Genomic DNA, 22,711 nt, shown 5'->3' with positions numbered 1-22,711 from the left:
TCAGGAGGTCATCTAGCCCAACCACCTGCTCAAAGAAGGACCAACCCCAACTAAATCATCCCAGCCAGGGCTTTGTCAAGCTGGGCCTTAAACACCTCTAAGGATGGAGATTGCACCACCTCACTAGGTAACCCATTCCAGTGCTTCACCACCCTCCTAGTGAAATAGATTTTCCTATTTTCACCTCCAACGCCACCACAGTGCTCTGGTATGTGTCAGTCTTTCAAAAGGGTTTGCCTCCTTGGTTACAAGTTCATGTCAGCTTATAGCTCAGGAACAGTCTGACCTGGACAACACAGCTGGTTCTTTATCCAGCTTCGCTCATAGACTCATAGACTTTAAGGTCAGAAGGGACCATTATGATCATCTAGTCTGACCTCCTGCACAACTCAGGCCACAGAATCTCACCCACCCACTCCTGTAACAAACCACTGACCTATCTCTGAGCTATTGAAGTCCTCAACTCGTGGTTTAAAGACTTCAAGGTGCAGAGAATCCTCCAGCAAGTGACCTGTGCCCCACGCTGCAGAGGAAGGCGAAAAACCCCCAGGGCCTCTGCCAATCTGCCCTGAAGGAAAATTCCTTCCCGACCCCAAATATGGTGATCAGCTAAACCCTGAGCATGTGGGCAAGACTCACTAGCCAGACACCCAGGAAAGAATTCTCTGTAGATATCTCAGATCCCACCCCATCTAACCTCCAATCACAAGCCATTGGGCATATTTACTGCTAATACTCAAAGATCAATTAATTGCCAGAATTAGGCTATCCCATCTCATCATACCCCTCCATAAACTTATCAAGCTTAGTCTTGAAGCCAGATAGGTCTTTTGTCCCCACTGCTCCCCTTAGAAGGCTGTTCCAGAACTTTGCTCCTTTGATGGTTCGAAACCTTTGTCTAATTTCAAGTCTAAACTTCCTGATGGCCAGTTTATATCCATTTGTTCTTGTGTCCACATTGGTACTGAACTTAAATAATCCTCTCCCTCCCTGGTATTTATCCCTCTGATATATTTATAGAGAGCAATCATATCTCCCCTCAGCCTTCTTTTCGTTAAGCTAAACAAGCCAAGCTCCTTGAAGTCTCCTTTCATAAAACAGGTTTTCCGTTCCCTGGATCATCCTAGTAGCCCTTCTCTGTATCTGTTCCAGTTTGAATTCATCCTTCTTAAACATGGGAGACCAGAACTGCACACAGTATTCCAGGTGAGGTCTCACCCGTGCCTTGTATAACGGTACTAACACCTCCTTATCTCTACTGGAAATACCTCGCCTGATGCATCCCAAGGCCGCATTAGCTTTTTTCACAGCCATATCACATTGGCGGCTCATAGTCATCCTGTGATCAACCAATACCCCGAGGTCCTTCTCCTCCTCTGTTACTTCTAACTGATGCGTCCCCAGTTTATAACAAAAATTCTTGTTATTAATCCCTAAATGCATGACCTTACACTTCTCACTATTAAATTTCATCCTATTACTATTACTCCAGTTTACAAGGTCATCCAGATCTTCCTGTATGATATCCCGGTCCCTCTCTGTATTGGCAATACCTCCCAGCTTTGCCTCATCTGCAGACTTTATTAGCACACTCCCACTTTTTGTGCCGAGGTCAGTAATAAAAAGATTAAATAAGATTGGTCCCAAAACCAATCCCTGAGGAACTCCATTAGTAACCTCCTTCCAGCCTGACAGTTCACCTTTCAGTATGACCCACTGTAGTCTCCCCTTTAACCAGTTCCTTATCCACCTTTCAATTTTCGTATTGATCCCCACCTTTCCCAATTTAGCTAAGAATTCCCCATGTGGAACCATATCAAATGCCTTACTGAAATCAAGGTAAATTAGATTCACTGTGTTTCCTCTGTCTAAAAAATCGGTTACCTTCTCAAAGAAGGAGATCAGGTTGGTTTGGCACAATCTACCTTTTGTAAAACCATGTTGTATTTTGTCGCAATTACCACTAACCTCAATGTCCTTAACTACTTTCTCCTTCAAAATTTTTTCCAAGACCTTGCATACTACAGATGTCAAACTAATAGGCCTGTAGTTACCTGGATCACTTTTTTTTCCTTTCTTAAAAATAAGACTTATGTTAGCAATTCTCCAGTCATACGGTACAACCCCTGAGTTTACATATTCATTAAAAATTCTTGCTAATGGGCTTACAATTTCATGTGCCAGTTCCTTTAATATTCTTGGGTGAAGATTAGCTGGGCCCCCCGGTTTAGTCCCATTAAGCTGTTCGAGTTTTGCTTCTACCTCAGATATGGTAATATCTACCTCCATATCCTCATTCCTATTTGTCATGCTACCATTATCCGTAAGATCCTCATTAAAGACTGAGGCAAAGTATTTGTTTAGATATTGGGCCATGCCTAGATTATCCTTAACCTCCACTCCATCCTCAGTGTTTAGTGGTCCCACTTCTTCTTTCTTTGTTTTCTTATTATTTATATGGCTGTAGAACCTTTTACTATTGGTTTTAATTCCCTTTGCAAGGTCCAACTCTACTTGACTTTTGGCCTTTCTCACTTTATCCCTGCATGTTCTGACCTCAATAAGGTAGCTTTCCTTGCTGATCCCTCTCATCTTCCACTCCTTGTAGGCTTTCTGCTTTTTCTTAATCACCTCTCTGAGATGCTTGCTCATCCAGCTTGGTCTACAACTCCTGCCTATGAGTTTTTTCCCCTTTCTTGGGATGCAGGCTTCTGATAGTTTCTGCAACCTTGACTTGAAGTAATTCCAGACCTCCTCCACCTTTAGAGCCACAAGTTTTTCAGTCCAATCCACTTCCCTAACTAATTTCCTTAATTTTTTAAAGTTAGCCCTTTTGAAATCAAAAACCCTAGTCACAGATCTGTTTTTGTTTATCCTTCCATTTAGTTTGAACTGAATTAGCTCATGATCGCTCAAACTAAGGTTGTCCCCTCAACCATTTCTTCTATGAGGTCCTCACTACTCACCAAAACCAAATCTAAAATGGCATCCCCTCTTGTTGGTTCAGCAATTACTTGGTGAAGGAATCCATCAGCTATCGCAACCAGGAAAATCTGAGCCCTATTATTATTACTAGCACTTGTCCTCCAGTCTATATCTGGGAAGTTAAAGTCTCCCATGATCACGCAATTCCCATTAGTATTTACTGCATTAAAAACAATAAAGAGGGCTCTATCCATATCCAAATCGAATCCCAGCGGTCTATAGCACACCTCAAGCACTATCCCAGGGGAGGCTCTAGTAGCTTTCTTTCCCAATGTGATTTTTGCCCAGACAGACTCTGTCTTATCCATTCCATCGCTTCTTATTTCTTTACATTCTACCTCATCATTGATATACAATGCTACTCTACCACCTTTGCCTTTATTTCTGTCTTTCCTAAACAGCACATACCCTTCCATACCTGAACTCCAGTCATGACTACTATTCCACCATGTTTCTGTTATCCCCAGGTAATCACGAGTCAGTGGCCCTCTCCTCAGGGCATAGCTTCAAAAGGTTGGGGTTTTGCAAAATTGGGGTTGTGTAATTTGCATTAATCACTCCCCAGGGATTCCCCAGGAAACCCACTTAGCACAGATCTTCCCCAAAGTGCAGGCATGTCCGGCACGTTTCAGTCTAGTAGTTTGAACAGCTAACACTTGCCAGATCTCACATCTGCTCTTTTTCAATTTCCCTGCTTTGTATGCTTGCTGGGATAACAAGTTTGAATCATTTAAAAAACAGAACAAATAGAGTTCAATACAAGTAGAGTAGCTGTTTAACTGCCTGTCAGGGATAATTCTCTAGAAGGCGTTATCTGCAAGACTGTATGTAGGTACTTGTTTGATATCATCATCTGATCTTTACCCTGACTGCATGCCTCCAAGGTATGTCTACACTGCAGCTGGGAGTGGGCTTCCTTGAACTTGTGTGTGCAGAAGGGCACTTGACAGTGCTCTTCACTGCCCCCTGCGAGAGGACAGGAAGGGAGGGGCATCCAAAAGCAGGCAGGGTCCTGGCCCAGGGACAATCAGTGATAGCAGCAGCAGGGCAGACTTGGCTGGGGCCGGCTCAGCCAAGCAGCTGGAGCAGCCAGGGCTCCGCTCATGGTTCCTTTGCTCTTCTCTGAGCATGCTGAGCTTGCAGTGCACTGACTCATCTGCACATGGGACTGGGCTGGACAGCTGCTTTAAGGGCCCCCTCCCTCATAGCACCAGAGCACTGGCTTTGGCCTTCCCATAATGGAAAGGCAGGGAAAATTAACTTTGCGAGGCCGGAGCCAGGAAACATTGCTCCCGCGAAGGGGGGGAAGCACTTTCTATCAAGGAACTGGCTTTTTGTCAAAACAACTGGGTTCACATAAAAGTGGCCACTTCTTCCAAAGGCCTTGGGTGTTTGCAGAGCTTCTCCTGCTGTTTTTACCAAGAACATTTACCACATCTCTCCTGTACCCAGTATGTCCTGTTTACATGGGGTTTCCCATGGGGTAGAAGAACTGGAACACCATTTCAGTACTATCCACAATGCGCTCCATCACCCTCTCCAGGGCACTCTCCCCCAGTACTGGGTTTACCATGGCGCCGGGCCCAGAGTCAGAAGGGGCCCCAGCCAGCCCGATCCCCCAGCCGGCTGAGCAAGCCAGGAAAGCTGCCCCCGCCCCACCTCTTCCCACCCCTGCTCTGCCTCAGCCCCACCCCCACTCCACCCCTTCCCCTGAGCTAGGCATCCTGGGGGACTGCAGCAGGGGTCAGGCGCACCCTGCACTCACAGTGCGGCAAGAAGTGGAGTGACCCAGTACACCCGCGCTGCCGGTCAGTGTGGGGGGGCAGTTCCCCCTGCTCCCCAAGTCCCAAGGCTGGGAGCCAGGGGAGTAGAGCGGAGCAGGCTGTGGCCGGGTCACCCCACTTCCGACCACCCCATGAATACGGGGTCGGGCCTGCCCTGCAATCACCGGGTGGCAGGAAGTGGGGTGACCTGGCCCCAACCCTCTCTGCTCCGCCGGCTCGTGCTGGGGGGTGCTTTCCCCCCTGCCCCTCAAGCCTGGGGAGGAGATTGAGCGGTGGGGAAGGGGCATGGGATGGGGAAGAGAAGGGGATGGGGAAGCGGGGGCAGGAGGGAAGAGGCGGGGAGGAAGGAAGGGGGTGGGGAGGAGATGGGGCAGTGGAGAAGGGGCATGGGATGGGGAAGAGAAGGGGATGGGGGAAGCGGGGGTAGGGGGGGAAGCTGGAGCCCAGCATGCGGCATCCCCTTGGCAGAAGCTGGGGCTCCCCTGTTAAGCAGGCCCATCAAACCCTCACCCTGACAAGCCCGACCTCCCCTGCATCTGTACAACCCTGATGAGCCCCCCCAGACACCCTCCCCACTGAGCCCCAACCACCTGCACCTGGACCCCCATCCAAATGAACCCCCTTTGCACCTAGACCTCCCCCCGCTGAGCCTCAAACTTCTTCCCCTGGCTCCCCTGCAGAGTCCCATTGCCCCTGCACCTGGAACCCCCCTATGAGTTTCTGTGCATCCAGATCTCCCACTGAGCCACCCACACCCGGACTGCCCCACAGAGAACTCTCTTATCCACAGCTGGATCCCTCCCCCACTAAGTTTCTCTGCACTTGGATCCTGCTGCTGGGTTGAGCCTGCTCACCCTCAGCCGGTGCGCCTGGCACAGGGGCAGGGCCCCAGGGTGTTTCTGGGGCAGACCTGGCCCTTGCACTGTGTCAGGGTCGATGCAGCCTCACTGCCGAGTCCCTGTCCCGGGATGGGGTTGGGGGAGGCTGCAGCGTAATCTCCCACCTACATGCAACTAGTGGCCTGTGCTCCCCGCTGCCATGTTGGAGCCTCCACATTTATTTATTGACAACATTTGTAGAATTTTTAAATATTGTGCACAGAATTTTTATTTTTTTGGTGCAGAATCCCCTCAGGAATATGGGGTGCTGTGCAGCTGTGATGGTGGGACTGTGAGGAAGATGGTGGGCAGTGGGGAGGTCTATGGGCAGGGGGCACTGGGCGAGTGGTGTGGTGTGCTGTGCAGTCGTGGTTGGAGGCCAGCAGGGGAGGTCTCTGGGAGGGGTGGGGGCTGGGCATAGAGATCTGTGGTGGAGGCCTCTGGGCGAAGGGGCGCTGGGCATAAGGTTGGGGCACTGGGCAGGGGGGCGGTGTGGTGTGGTGTGGGCCCGCCCTCAAGGGGAAGGGGCATGCTGGCAGCACAGGGCTGGGATGGCCAGTGTGTGTCTGGCAGCTGCAGGTTCATAAACAGTGCCCTCCTGCTGGGCTGCGCAGAGCGGAGCTGCTCCCGCCGCACTGTGCCTCATTGTCCCCAGCCCGCCCTTCTCTCTGCAGACTGACCATCCCACTTCCCTGCACCTTGCCCCATGGGGGCCCACAAAAAGTTAATCCGGACTTGCCCTCCCCACAACCCTCCCCCTCGCCCTCCATACTGTGCCCTCCCCTGACGTGCACAAGTCCATGGGGCCGGACGAGTTGCATCCGAGAGTGCTGAAGGAATTGGCGGCTGTGATTGCAGAGCCATTGGCCATTATCTTTGAAAACTCGTGGCGAACCGGGGAAGTCCCAGATGACTGGAAAAAGGCTAATGTAGTGCCAATCTTTAAAAAAGGGAAGAAGGAGGATCCTGGGAACTACAGGCCAGTCAGCCTCACCTCAGTCCCTGGAAAAATCATGGAGCAGGTCCTCAAAGAATCAATCTTGAAGCACTTGCATGAGAGGAAAGTGATCAGGAACAGCCAGCATGGATTCACCAAGGGAAGGTCATGCCTGACTAATCTAATCGCCTTTTATGATGAGATTATTGGTTCTGTGGATGAAGGGAAAGCAGTGGATGTATTGTTTCTTGACTTGAGCAAAGCTTTTGACACGGTCTCCCACAGTATTCTTGTCAGCAAGTTAAGGAAGTATGGGCTGGATGAATGCACTATAAGGTGGGTAAAAAGCTGGCTAGATTGTCAGGCTCAACGGGTAGTGATCAATGGCTCCATGTCTAGTTAGCAGCCGGTATCAAGTGGAGTGCCCCAAGGGTCAGTCCTGGGGCCGGTTTTGTTCAATATCTTCATAAATGATCTGGAGGATGGTGTGGATTGCACTCTCAGCAAATTTGCGGATGATACTAAACTGGGAGGAGTGGTAGATACGCTGGAGGGGAGGGATAGGATACAGAAGGACCTAGACAAATTGGAGGATTGGGCCAAAAGAAATCTGATGAGGTTCAATAAGGATAAGTGCAGGGTCCTGCACTTAGGATGGAAGAATCCAATGAGCCGCTACAGACTAGGGACCGAATGGCTAGGCAGCAGTTCTGCGGAAAAGGACCTAGGGGTGACAGTGAACGAGAAGCTGGATATGAGTCAGCAGTGTGCCCTTGTTGCCAAGAAGGCCAATGGCATTTTGGGATGTATAAGTAGGGGCATAGCGAGCAGATCGAGGGATGTGATCGTTCCCCTCTATTCGACATTGGTGAGGCCTCATCTGGAGTACTGTGTCCAGTTTTGGGCCCCACACTACAAGAAGGATGTGGATAAATTGGAGAGAGTCCAGCGAAGGGCAACAAAAATGATTAGGGGTCTAGAACACATGACTTATGAGGAGAGGCTGAGGGAGCTGGGATTGTTTAGCCTGCAGAAGAGAAGAATGAGGGGGGATTTGATAGCTGCTTTCAACTACCTGAAAGGGGGTTCCAAAGAGGATGGCTCTAGACTGTTCTCAATGGTAGCAGATGACAGAACGAGGAGTAATGGTCTCAAGTTGCAGTGGGGGAGGTTTAGATTGGATATTAGGAAAAACTTTTTCACTAAGAGGGTGGTGAAACACTGGAATGCGTTACCTAGGGAGGTGGTAGAATCTCCTTCCTTAGAGGTTTTTAAGGTCAGGCTTGACAAAGCCCTGGCTGGGATGATTTAACTGGGAATTGGTCCTGCTTCGAGCAGGGGGTTGGACTAGATGACCTTCAGGGGTCCCTTCCAACCCTGATATTCTATGATTCTATGACCTGACCCTCCTCACCCCACAGCCCTGGGTTAGGGCTGTATCCAGCCCCATGCACATGGGGGTAGGGTTAGAGAGCAGCAGGGGGCACAGGGCAGAGCTAGAGAGCAGCAAGGGAGTGGGGGCAGGGCTAGAGAGCAGTGGGGTATGGTGGGAGGCAGGCTAGAGAGCAGTGGGGGGTCAGGTGGGGGACAAGGTGTTAGAAAGCCAGCCCAGCAGGGATCTCTGGCACTGCAGTTACCTTCCAGCTTTAGGACTCCAGCACTGTTTGTGACCCAGCCAAGAGCTTGCACTGCAGGGAGGGAACCCAAGCAGGACGCAGTGGACATCTCCTATCCCTGACTCCTAGGATATGCTGCAATGCCACTGGGCTCACAAATGGGTGGATTGTGCATATGCATGTGTGTGTGTGTGTGCGCAAGTGCACACATGCATGTGTGTGTCCACGCATACGTGTGTATGTGTGTGCATGTCTATGGGTGTGCGTGTATGCATACATGTGTGTGCACGTGGGTACGTGCATTCTTGAACTGGCAGGAAGAACATTTAGGACAGGGAAATGCTACACGGAAGATGTTGGTTACTTCTAACTCCCGGCTTCACTTAAGGCAAACCCCATGATCATCCCTCAAATGCTTAAGGTGAGAAAAGCATCTTCTGAGTTGTATATTTGCAAATATTTTGTATCTAAATGGAAGTCTATATACAACAACTGCCTGATACCATTGGTATGTGAGTAGTAAGATGTTCTATGTACAAATAGAGCAAGGTCATTTGATGCTATAACTGGTTACTAACAGAAGAAGCCATTGGAGTATTACCAACTCCTTACCAGACTCGGAAAGCCAAGTCCCACCTATACAAAGATAGTTAAGAAGAAATTGTAACACCTTCTTTGATGACCATTTAACTTTAGGGCTGTTAAGCGATTAAAAAAATTAATCGCTATTAATTGCTCAATTAAAAAATGTATCATGATTAATCGTGTGATTAATAGCACTGTTAAACTATAATAGAATACCATTTATTTAAATATTTTTTGATGTCTTCTACATTTTCAAATATACAGATTTCAATTATAACACAGAATACAAAGCATGCAGTGCTCACTTTATATTTATTTTTATTACAAATATTTGCACTGTAAAAAACAAAAAATAGTATTTTTCAATTCACCTAATACAAGTACTGTAGTGGAATCTCTTCATCATGAGTTGAACTTACAAATGTAGAATTATGTACAAAAAATAACTGCATTCAAAAATAAAACAATGTAAGACTTTAGAGCCTACAAGTCCACTCAGTCCTATTTCTTGTGCAGCCAATCTCTCAGACAAACAAGTTTATTTACATTTGCAGGAGATAATGCTGCCTGCTTCTTGTTCACAATGTCACCTGAAAGTGAGAACAGGCGTTCTCATGGCACAGTTGTAGCCAGCGTCGCAAGATATTTACATGCCAGATGCGCTAAAGATTCATATGTCCCTTCATGCTTCAATCACCATTCCAGAGGACATGCGTCCATGCTGATGACGGGTTCTGCTCGATAATGATCCAAAGCAGAATGGACTGATGCATGTTCATTTTCATCATATGAGTCAGTTGCCACCGGTAGAAGGTTGATTTTCTTTTTTGGTGGTTCGGGTTCTGTATTTTCCACATTGGAGTGTTGCTCTTAAGACTTCTGAAAGCATGCTCCATACCTTGTCCCTCTCAGATTTTGGAAGGCACTTCAGATTCTTAAACCTTGGGTTGAGTGCTGTAGCTATTTTTAGAAATCCCACATTGGTACCTTCTTTGCGTTTTGTCAAATCTGCAGTGAAAGTGTTCTTAAAATTAATAACATGTGCTGAGTCATCATCCGAGACTGCTATAACATGAAATATATGGCAGAATACAGGTAAAATAGAGACGGAGACATACAATTCTCCCCCAAGGAGTTCAGACACAAATGTAATTAATACATTATTTTTTAACGAGCGTCATCAGCATGGAAACATGTCCTCTAGAATGGTGGCCGAAGCATGAAGGGGCATACAAATGTTTAGCATGTCTGGCACATAAATACCTTGCAATGCCGGCTACAAAAGTCCCACGTGAACACCTGTTCTCACTCTCTGGTGACATTGTAAATAATAAGCAGGGAGCATTATCTCCTGTAAATGTAAACAAACTGGTTTTTCTGAGCGATTGGCTGAACAAGAAGTAAGACTGAGTGGACTTGTAGGCTCTAAAGTTTTGCATTGTTTTGTTTGAGTGCAGTTATGAAAAAAAAATCTACATTTGTAAGTTACACTTTCACAATAAAGAGATTGCTCTACAGTACTTGTATGAGGTGAATTGAAAAATACTATTTCTTTTATTTATCATTTTTACAGTGCAAATATTTGTAATAAAAATAATAATCTAAAGAGAGCACTGTACACTTAGTATTCTGTGTTGCAATTGAAATCAGTATATTTGAAAATGTAGAAAAACATCCAAAATAATTAATAAATTTCAATTGGTATTCTATTGTTTAACAATGTGATTAATTGCGATTAATTTTTTAAATCGCAATTAATTTTTTTGAGTTAATCGTGTGAGTTAACTGTGATTAATTGACAGACTATTTAAATTTTAAAAAACCTTTAAGAATAATTTAAGTCTTAAAAATAGATAAGGGCCCCGTCTGTGCTGGGTGTGGCCTAGACACATTTGAAGAGCACCCTTCTATATGACATTTGAAACACATTTTCAACCCTCTGAAACCCTGATGGAAGTGAAGGGGTAGCTCAGAAAATGACCAGAATACAACAAAGAGTTAAAACTCCATCTTCAGAGATGTTCTGATAGTTTTTTTGTCACAGACAAAAGCAGGAACCATAAAGTTGGAGAAGAATTACAGTCCTGCTCATATGCATTAGTGGACTGCATGTTCATGAAGGTATCACCAAAACCACTGCCCAATCTTATGAAAGCATTTTTTACATGCCCTTACACTTGTAGAGCTCATCCCAGCTCAGCCTGTTCACCTCATCTCTACCAGTGAACAAATAGTTTCTCATGAAACTGGGTGACTGGGAAACAAAATGGCAGATGAAATTCAATGTTGATAAATGCAAAGTAATGCACATTGGAAAACATAATCCCAACTATACATATAAAATGGTGGGGTCTAAATTAGTTGTTACCACTCAAGAAAGAGATCTTGGAGTCAGTGTGAGTAGTTCTCTGAAAACATCCACTCAATGTACAGCGGCAGTCAAAAAAGTGAACAGAATGTTGGGAATCATTAAGAAAGGGATAGATAATAAGACAGAAAATATCATATTACCTCTATATAAATCCATGGTATGCCCACATCTTGAATACTGCATGCAGATGTGGTCTCCTCATCTCCAAAAAGATATGTTGGAATTGGAAAAGCTTCAGAAAAGGGCAACAAAAATGATTAGGGGTATGGAACGGCTTCCGTATGAGGAGAGATTAATAAGACTGGGACTTTTCAGGTTGAAAAAGAGACGACTAAGGGGGGAATATGATAGAATTCTATAAAATCATGCCTGGTGTGGAGACAGTAAAAAAGGAAGTGGTATTTACTCCTCATAACACAAGAACCAAGGGTCACCAAATGAAATTAATAGGCAGCAGCAAGGAGAGAAGTGAGGAGTACAGGCGGAGCTGAGGGGCAGGACTGGTGTAGCAGGGGAAAGTGAGGAGCACAGGCTGAGCTGGGGGGGCAGGACTAGAGTAGCAGGGGGAAGTGAGGAGCACAGCAGACCTGGGGAACAGGACTGTAATAGCAGGGGGAAGTGAGGAGCACAGGCGGGGGTCGGGGAGGGAGGGAGGCGCAGATCTGGAATCGCAGGGACACTTCAGGCTGGGACTGAGGGACATCAGCAGAGCTGGTTGGGCAGGAGTAAACCAGCAGGGGAGCCATGCGGTGAGATGATAGGGTATGGGGAAGTCGGCAAGGTGTTTGCTTGGGGTGTATTTGGCTCTGTTAGTTATTCCATGTCATTCATTCACTACACTCACCCCATTTCTTTTTTTAAAGAAAAGCCAATTAGAGCATTTTTGGGGAAGAACCTCCACAGTCACCCATTTACCAGCCACCTGGGTTCCAGCCAGGGGTGCCAATGGTAACCCATCCTGACTACCCCTAGCCTTGGGGTGCACACCCTGCAGGGCTGGGGGAGGCTGTCTTGAACGGCTGCTGGAGGATATTCCAGCCATTTTTGGGCATTGGAGCTGACCCCTCGTTCTTGCTCTGCTTGCTTAAATGTTTGCTTCGAGGCCCAGGCTGGGAGGTCAGAGGGCAGCCAAAACATCAAGTATTTTCTACAAAACCGGTAAACAGCTCACCTCTGCGAGCACAGACTGGGGGTCTGCTCCCCCACGGCTCCTAGGGGCTGGCTGCCTTTGGGTTTAAAGCGCTTGTCTGTGACAATCTGTGTGCCCAGTCACTCCAGTGGGGAGAGAGGGACAAATGGCTGGCTTGCTCTGCTGCTGGTATTCATGTTACACAGCCAATGCCAAGGGACCTGCTTCTCCGCCTGCAGACCAGAACCTCAGCCAAGCAGAAACCTGCAGTAAAAGCATGAGGCTTAAAGGTACCATGCTCTTCTGAAAGGGTGAGTTCAGGCTGAAGGGCTGTCAATCAGATTGCAGCTTTTCAACTCAGCCAGTGCACAGCACTCATTACATTACAATAGCCTCCATCTCACAAACTATCCTCTGCAGGCTACTGGTTGGAGGCGGAGTCAGAAGTCCTGAGTTCTAGTCCCACATCTAGCAGGCTTTGTCTAGGGCTCAAGAGCATAGCACTGGGAGCCAGGATTCCTGGGTTCTGGTCCCAGCTCTGCCACCAACTAGCATGACCCTGGGCAAGCCTGTTAGCTTATCCGAGCCTTTGCTTCCCCGCCTGTAAAGTGGGTAGATTGACAGGACTGCTGAGATAACAAATGTCTGTAAAATGCTTTGAGATCATTGGATAAGCAGTGCAAAGCCTCATTACTAAGCAACAGTGACAATAAAAACAAAGTCAGTGTCTTCAGCTCTGTAGTGGAACCAGCTACCTGCCTTTTCTGAGTCTTTGGTTCTGATTAAATGCTTGGCCTTCAGCAGCACAATTCTTTCCTCCTGCACCCATGCATCTATTCTGTCATTTCGATCTCTTAACTAGTGGGCTGAATTCAAGCTCTGCAGCAGATCCTTGCTCTCCCGTTGTGTGTTGAACAGTCATGATGGAGTGACAATTGAGGCACACAAATGAAATCTTAAGTGCAGTTTCAGAAACACACACATGCACTTCCATTCTGGACCAGGGTAACAAGAGGACTGGATCCCATAGCTAAGAACATGAAATTGTCCAGATTGCTGGAAACGACCTCTGGAATCAATCTGATCTGCCATATACATCTACTAATGGGGAATCCGAATTATAGGAAGGACCCAGAGAGCCAAGCAGCCACACAGGAAAGGGATGGAAGTATCTTTAGGAGAAGTGAAGAAGATAAAGTTTAGTATGAAACTGATCAAGTGGAAAAGAGAGGGAACCTCATTGTTAAATCTCTGCATGGCTGATAAACCACCTGCTTTTTCACAAGTACTTGGTGATTGTTGTTTTACAATTAGAGTTCTGCAGCATCTGGATAGAAACATGCACAGTATAACACCACAGAAATATCCGATTATTCCCATATGGGATCAGCTAAGAACCAGAGGATGTGACAAAAACTGACCACTAGAGATCTCTGGAGATTCTCCCAGAAACCAGAAGTGGAGCAAATGCCTGACTGAGCACGGAACTGAGTGTATGCAGGGCAAGCTGTATGAACTCCCCTGTCTCTCCTAGAGGTGGTTCCTTCCCGAACTGGGTGAGTGAGAGTGTACACGTGCTGGGAGTATGGCCAGGAAGCTTAGTGGGCTGCCTGCCTGCCTTATTCTATCTACACTGTGCATGGAGGACTTCATTCACCATAGCTGTCAATCAGCAGCTCACACCAGCACCCCCCTCAGGCCCCCAGTCCATGCAGGACAGGGCACATACAATGAGCTTCTAAACTCATTTCTCAAATGTTGCCCTTTTGGGAATAGTGCACAGGCAGGGCAGAGGTGCACATTGGTGCATCATATGGAAAGATAAAAAGATAGCTGTTTCGGTCTCCAGTGCATAAAGCCCTCGGTGGGTTAGGGTGCAGAGAACAAAGCTCTCCTCAAACTCCCGTCTGTTGGGGCTGTAGGGCCGAGTCACTGACGATGCAATGGGGTGCAGAATCTGCTCTTTAGCACAGTGGAGCAAAAGCCGAAGGGCATGTTCCTTAGCTGCAAGGCTCCTGCTTCCTAAGAGCGTTCCAGGAAAATGACTTATCAAATAGATTAAGTGTCCACAGTACATGCCTTGGCATAGTCCTGTTGAAATCCCTGGTGCTATTCAAGTGTATCAGAACGTGGCCTAGGGAGATGGTTTCCTGTGTTTTTTGGAAGCAACACATGTTCTTTCTACTCTGTTTTGAAAAGAGAACCCCGCACTTCCCACCCAGCGCTTCCTCCTCAAGATGGGACACTGGGGTATAAAACCAAGAGGCATGCTTTGAAGATGGAAGGTTTTGCATTGCAATCAAACACCTTGGCCCCCTGGGCTCATTACTAATTCAGGCAACGTACAGACAGCAACACCGTCTTGTGTACAGCATTTCTGGACCTGCTGGAGCTCTCACCTGTTCCTACTGCACTGCTGGGATGCTAGCAGAGTTACAGGCGGCCTTCCTGCTCTCCGAAAAGCATCCAGCAGCTAGATACCAAACGCTTGAGCTTTAGAAAAACAAAACAAAATCAATAGAAATGATTTCACGTTTTAGGGTTTTTACTGAAATAAAGGTAGTGGGAGAGAGGCTGGGATTTCAGTGCTCCCTTCGGGTGACATAAATTCCCAGATACCTCAGCATCCTTCCAGAGAGTAGGAAGGAGTTACACCAGATTGACTAGGAACAGCCAAGAAACTCACCAATCAGATTCCCTCTCAGGGCTGAATGAAGTAGGAAAACCAAGCAAACAGCCTCAGTGGTGAAAGTGACAGAAGGTTTAGAAATCGTGAATGGAGATCAGGGAATGTGCACAGTGACTTGGACCCCTTCCGTTTGAAGGGTCTGAGTTAGTAACAACAGAAAGGAGATTGGATTAGTTCAGATCTATACTCTTTATCTTGATTGTCAGCCTTAAGAAAGCAATCACATCTGCAGACAAGGGATATTAACCCCAAGAACAGCAGCTGCCTGATTACATCTCACACACACACACACACGACATACACAGGGCTTTTATATTACAAGTTTGTTCCAAAAGAAACTCCGTTCCAAGGACCCCGTCTGACGCCCTGGGCTCTGCGACACCACATCTAAAACCACAGCAAGGCAGGAGTTAGAGCATAAACCCTGTAAAGCAGCAGCATTCTCCTCCCTGCCCCCTCGCCCCGCTCCTCCCCAGCTATGTGAGTCATACCCCCAGCACACTCCGCCTTACCCCCAAAACCCACCTTCCCTGCCCCCTCCCCCGCCAACACCTGCTCAAACAGATGGGCTTGGCAGTGAGCCCGCCAGACCTACAGACTGAGGCTATTTCAGACCCTGGGAGCCGGAGAACTCCGAAGGACGGGACCCTTGCAGAGAGCACTCTGCCTGCAGACCCTGCCTGTTACAACAAGGGGATCGAGTTCAATGACCTCTGCTGCTGACAGCATGGCTTGGGCAGGGAGGCAGCTCCACTAGGCAGGTCCCAGGCCACCTAGGGTTTCAGGGATCAAACCCAGCAACTTAATCTCCAGCCGGAAGCCGGGAGCCAGCCCAGTGAGGATCACGGAGCATTGGTAACACATGCAGCCCTGAGAGGTGCCGCATAGCACGAAGATGCTGCATTCCGCACCAGTTCAAGGTTGCTGGATTGACCCCAAATGCAGCATCACCCAGAAGCATGAGGAGAGATTAATAAGACTGGGACTTTTCAGCTTGGAAAAGAGACGACTAAGGGTGGATATGATAGAGGTCTATAAAATCATGACTGGTATGGAAAAAGTAAATAAGAAAGTGTTATTTACTCCTTCTCCTACTCTAGCTCACAAGAACTAGGGGACACCAAATGAAATTAATAGGCAGCAGGTTTAAAACAAACAAAAGGAAGTATTTTTTCACACAATGCACAGTCAACCTGTGGAACTCCTTGCCAGAGGATGTTGTGAAGGCCAAGAATATAACATGGTTCAAAAAAGAACTAGATACATTCATAGAAGATAGGTCCATCAATGGCTATTATCCAGGATGGGCAGGGATGGCGTCCCTAGCCTCTGTTTGCCAAAATCCATGAATGGGCAACAGGGGACGGATCACTTGATGATTACCTGTTCTGTTCATTCCCTCTGGGGCACCTGGCATTGGCCACTGTCGGAAGACAGGATACTGGGCTAGATGGACCTTTGGTCTGACCCAGTATGGCTGTTCTTATGTTCTTAAGCATTGCACTGCTTCGTCTCAGGTGATAAAGGCCTGGGTCATGGGAGCAAGCCCCATCCATGAGAAATGGTCGCAACCTCCTGGCGGGACACAGGTGGTATAAGCTGAACTGGTCATGGCTACAACGTGATCATCCACTAGCAGGAGAGGATCCACCACCATGCACACATGTATGCAGAAAGTGCCATCGCGCCTATGCTTGCAAGTGGCTTGGCCTCATGACTGACACACTGTTTAATTCTGACATAGAGCGGCGGTGACTCGACTCTGACTGCAAAGCCAAGTGCGGTGATCAGAGCCAATCCAGAGACAGCCCGGTCATGACTCCACCACCGTCCGAATATTCACCCCTAGAACTAGTGAGGGACAGGGTCACACACATGCAGCTGCCAGCCCTCTCTCCAGTTTCCCACAGTCCTGCCTGCTTCCCTGCTCCTCCCCCAGTGAATGAGAGCCCAGCCCAGCCCTCCTACCTCCCCGGTCCTCCTGAAGGCAGGGACACAGCAGCAGGCTAATGCTTCCCAGGTGCCTTCACTCCCTCACCAGGCAGCTCTCCAGTGTGGCACTGGCACCCTCCACACCCAGCATCCCCGTCCCCAGCGGCTGAGGCTGCTCCAAGCCGGTCACCTGCCTTTATAAGAAGAAATTTAAAAAAGAATCTTTTGGGCTGGACGTCGCTGTCTCATGCCAACGCTGACAGGCTCCAATACCACAGTCTGAATCTCCTCTGGCCCAAGATAGGTTAGACTGCTAAGCCCACAGGGCATCCTCTGCTCACCCTCACTGGCTGGGGTCAATCTCACCTGGTCCACTGGAATTAAATGCAGCATATCAGAGTTCTGATGCAAGAAATACTCAGTGAAATTCTCTGACCTGTGCTATGCAGGACATCAGACTAGATGACCGTAATGGCTATTAGCCTTAAAAATCTATTAATCTATCAACCCTTTGCCTCAGAGCTTGTACTCAAGATGCAGGATTTTTGGCCTCTGTCTCTGCTTGCCCTGGTAGCTTTTTTAATTATCACGCTAGTGTCTGCAACACAAACGTGTCTCAAAGGCCAACTCTGAAAACTTTGGTTTGCTCTCTGCATACAGGAAACAAGTTGCAGGATCCTGGCAGCACATGCAAGAGAATGCGGAAAACACAAGATGCACAACCTTTGCCAAAGGGCCTGACGAAAGCGCAGAGTCTGCAGAGGGAATGCGCTTGACACAAGTTTAAGAAGTATTTTCAAAGAAACCTTTACAAGCAAATCTTAAATGAGTGTATTTAAACTCCTCCAAAACACACTGCCCATTTCTACCCCAACACAGACATTTGTGCCAAAACTTAGCATTTGAAAGTGAAAATAAAAGCACTATAAAAACAAACCCACTGGTAGAGCTCCAGTGCAGAAGAGAACAGATGGGGCACACAGGACAAATAGAGTACAACTTGCCATTTTAAGCAGCAGCACAAGACTCCAGCAAAAATCTGTCCTCCTTAGTAGAAGAGGGCCCTTAGCTAAAGGTTGAATACCTAAAGATGGGACACACCTTAGGGAGTCTTTAAAGAGAGCGATTTAGATTGGGCTTTGTCTATGGGAGAAGTTTACCTCCATGTTCCACACCAGGGCTTTGGGACAACCCGGGAAGTAACCAGCCCCATAAAATCCAGCCCAGGCCTTATGCTGCACCCGGGGCATGGCAGGACAGGGCTGCATGGATGCCCAGCAGTGCAGACAGAGCATTAACACTCAGAGCTACAGTACACACCTTGCTGTGGAGTCACTAGCGGTGCTTTGATCTAAGGAGCTCCCTGTACTGCGTTCATTTGGCCAGCAGCCTGGAAAATGCCCAGAGTTTGGACAACTGTCAAGGAAAGGCAGGATTCAGGCTGCTGCTGTTGCTCTGTCCTCAGCCCACCCGCACTAGGCCTTGCTACTGCACTGGGCGAGAGGTGCCCAGGGTCCTGGGTATGTTATGGGGCAGGACAGGCGCCGGATAGCATTGGAACACCTGCGCGTCTCCCTCTTCCATGTAGTGAGACACTTGACATCACGTAAAGGTAGGTTGGGAACTAGAATTGGAAGGCGAAAGCCAAGCTGCAAATCGGAATCGTCAGCGTAAGTGTATCAGTCGCTCACTGAGATGGCGTTGCCAGCATGATGGATGGGTGTCAGGTGCTAGGGTGAGAGGAAGGCACAAAGTCTGAGCATAGTGTGTACCTGTGCAAGGCCCAATGCAGCTCCACTGCCAGTGAGGAAAGAGCAGATGGGGCTTTGCAGGCCCTGCCCTTCCTGGAGATGAGCGGCGGGTGTCCTGCCAATCTCCCAGAACAGGGTGCGTGGGTGTTCTGGGCGTGTGCCAGCACGACAGAGCACACAGCGGATCTACATGGCCACCAACACACTAACAAACATTAGGCTGTTCCCACTGCTCGCCCTGCTCCCAGCACCAGCAGCTTTGCCTGATTGCATGGGCTAGGATGCCCCAGAGCTGCGTTGGGCAATGCCCTGTCCCTTGGATTTTACTAGGGCAACACTTGAATCCTCATGCGATTTCCTTCCTGGCGGGACTGAGCCCGGGGCTAAGGGGCCAGTCCTGCCCCCACATAAATCATGGGGAGTTTTGCCACCTCCAGCACTGCCGCTTCCTGTGCTCAAAAAACACCCATCAACATCCCTCGTAAACAAGCCCTCCACCCCGACCGTAGAAGAGCTTTCACTGAAAAAAGGGGAAGGGTGAGAGACACAACTAAGCCCATTAGAGACTTTGCTATTGCTACTGACAACACAGAAGGCGCTCATGTACTACAGCAGGGGTGGGCAAACTACGGCCCAGGGGCCACATCCGGCCCTTCAAACGTTTTAATTCAGACTTCGAGTGCCTGTTGGGGAGCGGGGTCCGGGGCAAGCCCTGCTCCGGCACTCCAGCCAGGGAGCGGCAGCAGGCATTGCCCCACTCAGCTCCACGCAGCTCCTGGAAGCAGCGGCATGTCCCCCCTCTTGCTCCTACGCATAGGGGCAGCCAGGGAGCTCCGCACGCTGCCCCTGCCCCAAGCGCCGCCTCCGCAGCTCCCATTGGCTGGGATCTGAGGGCAATGGGAGCTGCGGGAGCAGCGCCTGCGAATGGGGCAGCCCGCAGAGCTGCCTGGCCATACCTCTGCGTAGGAGCCGAAGGAGGAACATGTCGCTGCTTCCAGGAGCTGCTTGAGGTAAACACCGCCCAGAGCCTGCACCCATGACCCCCTCCTGTGCACCAACCCCCCGCCCCATCCTGATCCCCCTCTGAACCCCTGGGTCCTAGCCCGGAGCAACCTCCTGCACCCCCAACCCCTCACACCCAGCCCCACCCCAGAGCCTGCAACCCCAGCCGAAGCCCTCATGCCCCCCTGCATCCCAACCCCCAATTTTGTGAGCATTCATGGCCCACCATACAATTTCCATACCCAGATGTGGCCCCCGGGGCCAAAAAGTTTGCCCACCCCTGTACTACAGCCACAACAGGTGATAGGGTAAATTCTTAGGACAATCAGACAGAGACTTCAAGGAGCCCAGTTCCCACAGGATAGCTGATTACTATACAGAAATAATCATAAAGCCAGTACCGGATGGAGGCGACATTGGGAGCAGCACCTTCCTGGAGATCAGTAACTGGATTGTGCAGTTGCTTTTAGCCACACCAGACACAGTTCCAGGTTTTACATTAATCACTTTACAAATTAAAGCAGGTTAACAAATCTCGAAGGCTAGTCACCAGAACGTAACAGCTTTGCTCCAACAGAGACTATGGGTGAAGCCAGGACCAGGCCAGGAAGCCTCACAAAGGGATAGGTGCCAAGGCCCTGAGTGCTAGGTCTAGGGGAGAAATGACAACTAGCCCTCCCCAGGAGGCCACGGGTGCCCCCACCCTGCTGCATGCAGCCCTACCCCTTCGGACCTAGGCACACCCCTGTGCCACCTCCTACGCCGTGCCCAGCACCACTAGGGCTCAGCCATGCCCACGAGTCCAGCGTTCAGGGCAGCCACACGTCAGCCCGGGGAACCGTCGGGGAATAGCCCCTCGGCAGGGGACGTATGGACCCAGCAGGGTCCCGCCTTCCAAGGGGCAGAGAGGAACAGAGCTGGCGGCAGCTCTGCCCGGCCAAGCTGGAAGAGAGATTCATTCCCCGGCCGAAGGAGAACCGCGAGGCGGCTGGGCAGGGGCGGCGGACGCGGGGGATGGGGAGAGGAGAGAGGAAGTTGCTTTTAAAGGAAAACAGCTCCCGAAAGAGAAGAGGAACGGCGAGGGGGCTCGGGTCCGGGGCTCCCCAGGGGCGCGGTGGCCGGGGAGGGGCTGTCGGAGGGTTGGGGACGCAGGAGCCTCCCCGCCTCCCGGTCTCTTACCTGGAGCTCGGGGGTGAGGGCGCCCGTGCAGCAGCCCCTGCAGGCGGCTCATGCGGTGGCGCAGCCGGCCGGCCCGGCGCCCCAGCGCCAGCAGGTGCCCCTCGATCTCGCCGAGCAGCGCCAGCGAGTGGCCGCACAAGTCGGCGAGCTGGCGGAGCAGGGTGAGCGAGGCCAGGCTGCAGACGTCCCGCAGCTCGACCAGCTGCAGCACGGCGCGGCTGGGGCAGAGACTGCGGGGCAGCACCGTGCGCCGGTAGAAAGGCATGGCCGGGGCGCCGGTGCCCAGCGCAGGGCAGGGCTGCCCTGCCTGGCCCAGGCTCGGTGCGCGCAGCGCGGAGTCCAGGCTGCTCCGGCCGGCGGGACTTCCCCGAGCCAACCCCGCGGCGAGGGAGGGGTGTGGGCTGGCTGTAGCGCCGGGCCTGCCGGGCCGCTCCCTCCCCCGGCGCCGGGGACACTTGGGGGCGCGGCGCCAGGGATCCCCCCTGCCCGGTCGGGGGGGAGGGAATGTTTGTGCCGCCTTCTGAGATCCGCGGAGACATAAGTGCTGCGCCCTCTGCGCCCCGGCCGAGCCCGGGGGTGTGTGAGGCGCTTCCCAGCCTGGGACTGGAGCAAATGTCCGATCCTGCAAGCCCCTGCCCAGCAGCACTCCCTCCCATTGAGCTCAAGCCAGCGAGGCTCCCCGGCTGTGCAAGTGCCTTCAGGATCGGGTCCTCAATAAGCAACTACCCTGCCCAGGGACGCAGCAGGTAGTGGCCCAGCTTGCAGGGGAGGTTTGCTTTGCCAGGGCTTGCCCCAGATGGCTGTCTCTGTCCCCTCCTCTGCCTGCTCTCTCTCCAGAGCCCCATACCCTGGTTCTAACATTGCTTTGGTGCTGTGCCAGATGCTACATGCAGCCAGCCCCACAGTGAAATTACAGGGGCCCGATCCTATGATACATCCGGCCATAGTGCTTATTGTTGTGTTGAGTCCCACTGATTTTGCTTGGTGGTGACTGCAGGATCGGGCCCTACTAGAAGACCACACAGGAGGGTGACACATTTATGGCCTTGAAGGACTCAGTGAAGATTAGCTGGACACTTGCCACAGGGGTAACTGGACACCAGGTGCCGGAAGGGAGGGGGATCAGATTTCTGTAACCCTGACTGTCTTGGAGCGCTGTGTACAGGGCCATGTGCTGCCATCCTTCCTCACACTGCCCTGAGCTCACTCTGGGGACAGACCCTTGGGGAGTAGAGACCCAACAGAGCAGGGTTAGGCCCAGTGCCATAAGGAAGAGGGATTGGTGCAGAATCAGAGCACTCCTGTCATGGTATCCATGTGATTCCCTCCTTGGCGGTAAGTGATTTCCGCCTTCCTAGGGCTGTTTCCTTTCCAAGCATGGCTGTGTTCTGCGATGATACCAAGGAATCTGAAACAATACAAATAACATTAAAACCCCCCTCAGCAACACCCTCCTCCCTTCCAGATCCCACAGTCCTCCTGGACTCCTTAGTGCACATCCTGTCAGGACAGCCTGATCCTGCAGACACGCCTGGCCTTCGCCTTTAGCCTCCCTCACGTGTTCTAAATTCTTTCCCCTCCCTCCACTCTGGAAGGCATGTGCTAAGTGTGCTCTTGAATCCCTGGGCAGCCTTGCTTGGGTAGCCAGCGATAAGATGAACCCACCTGGCTCCCTTTCCTGAACAGCTCCTTTTCCTTCTTTCTGTCCATCTCAAGTTCTCTGTTACTATCCTCCCTTTCTGTAGGGCTCACCCTGCTCCATGCAGATGCACCTCCCTTGGGGCTGTGGAGGGGATGGGGAGAAAGCAGGTGGAGAACCCAGGTCTCACTTGTCCTAAAGGGAGCCATGGAGCCACTGAAGAGAGAGAAGTCA

The 22,711-nt window shown here is 50.1% G+C and overlaps 1 protein-coding gene across 1 annotated transcript in view; it reads right to left on the bottom strand.

Moving 5' to 3' along the window:
* NHSL2 (NHS like 2) overlaps window positions 1–21,103 on the bottom strand; it is a 143,466-nt gene extending 122,363 nt beyond the window's left edge. Inside the window, exon 1 of the mRNA XM_077826639.1 lies at window positions 20,839–21,103. Coding sequence (XP_077682765.1) covers window positions 20,839–21,103 — 265 coding nt within the window. The remainder of the gene's footprint in view (window positions 1–20,838) is intronic.
* Between the last annotated feature and the right edge of the window lie 1,608 nt (window positions 21,104–22,711).

Source organism: Eretmochelys imbricata, chromosome 9 (assembly GCF_965152235.1).
Source record: "Eretmochelys imbricata isolate rEreImb1 chromosome 9, rEreImb1.hap1, whole genome shotgun sequence".
NCBI classification, from domain to species: Eukaryota; Metazoa; Chordata; order Testudines; family Cheloniidae; genus Eretmochelys; species Eretmochelys imbricata.
The sequence above is the reverse complement of the archived record's forward strand: the minus strand, read 5'-3'. Positions and strand labels throughout refer to the sequence as shown.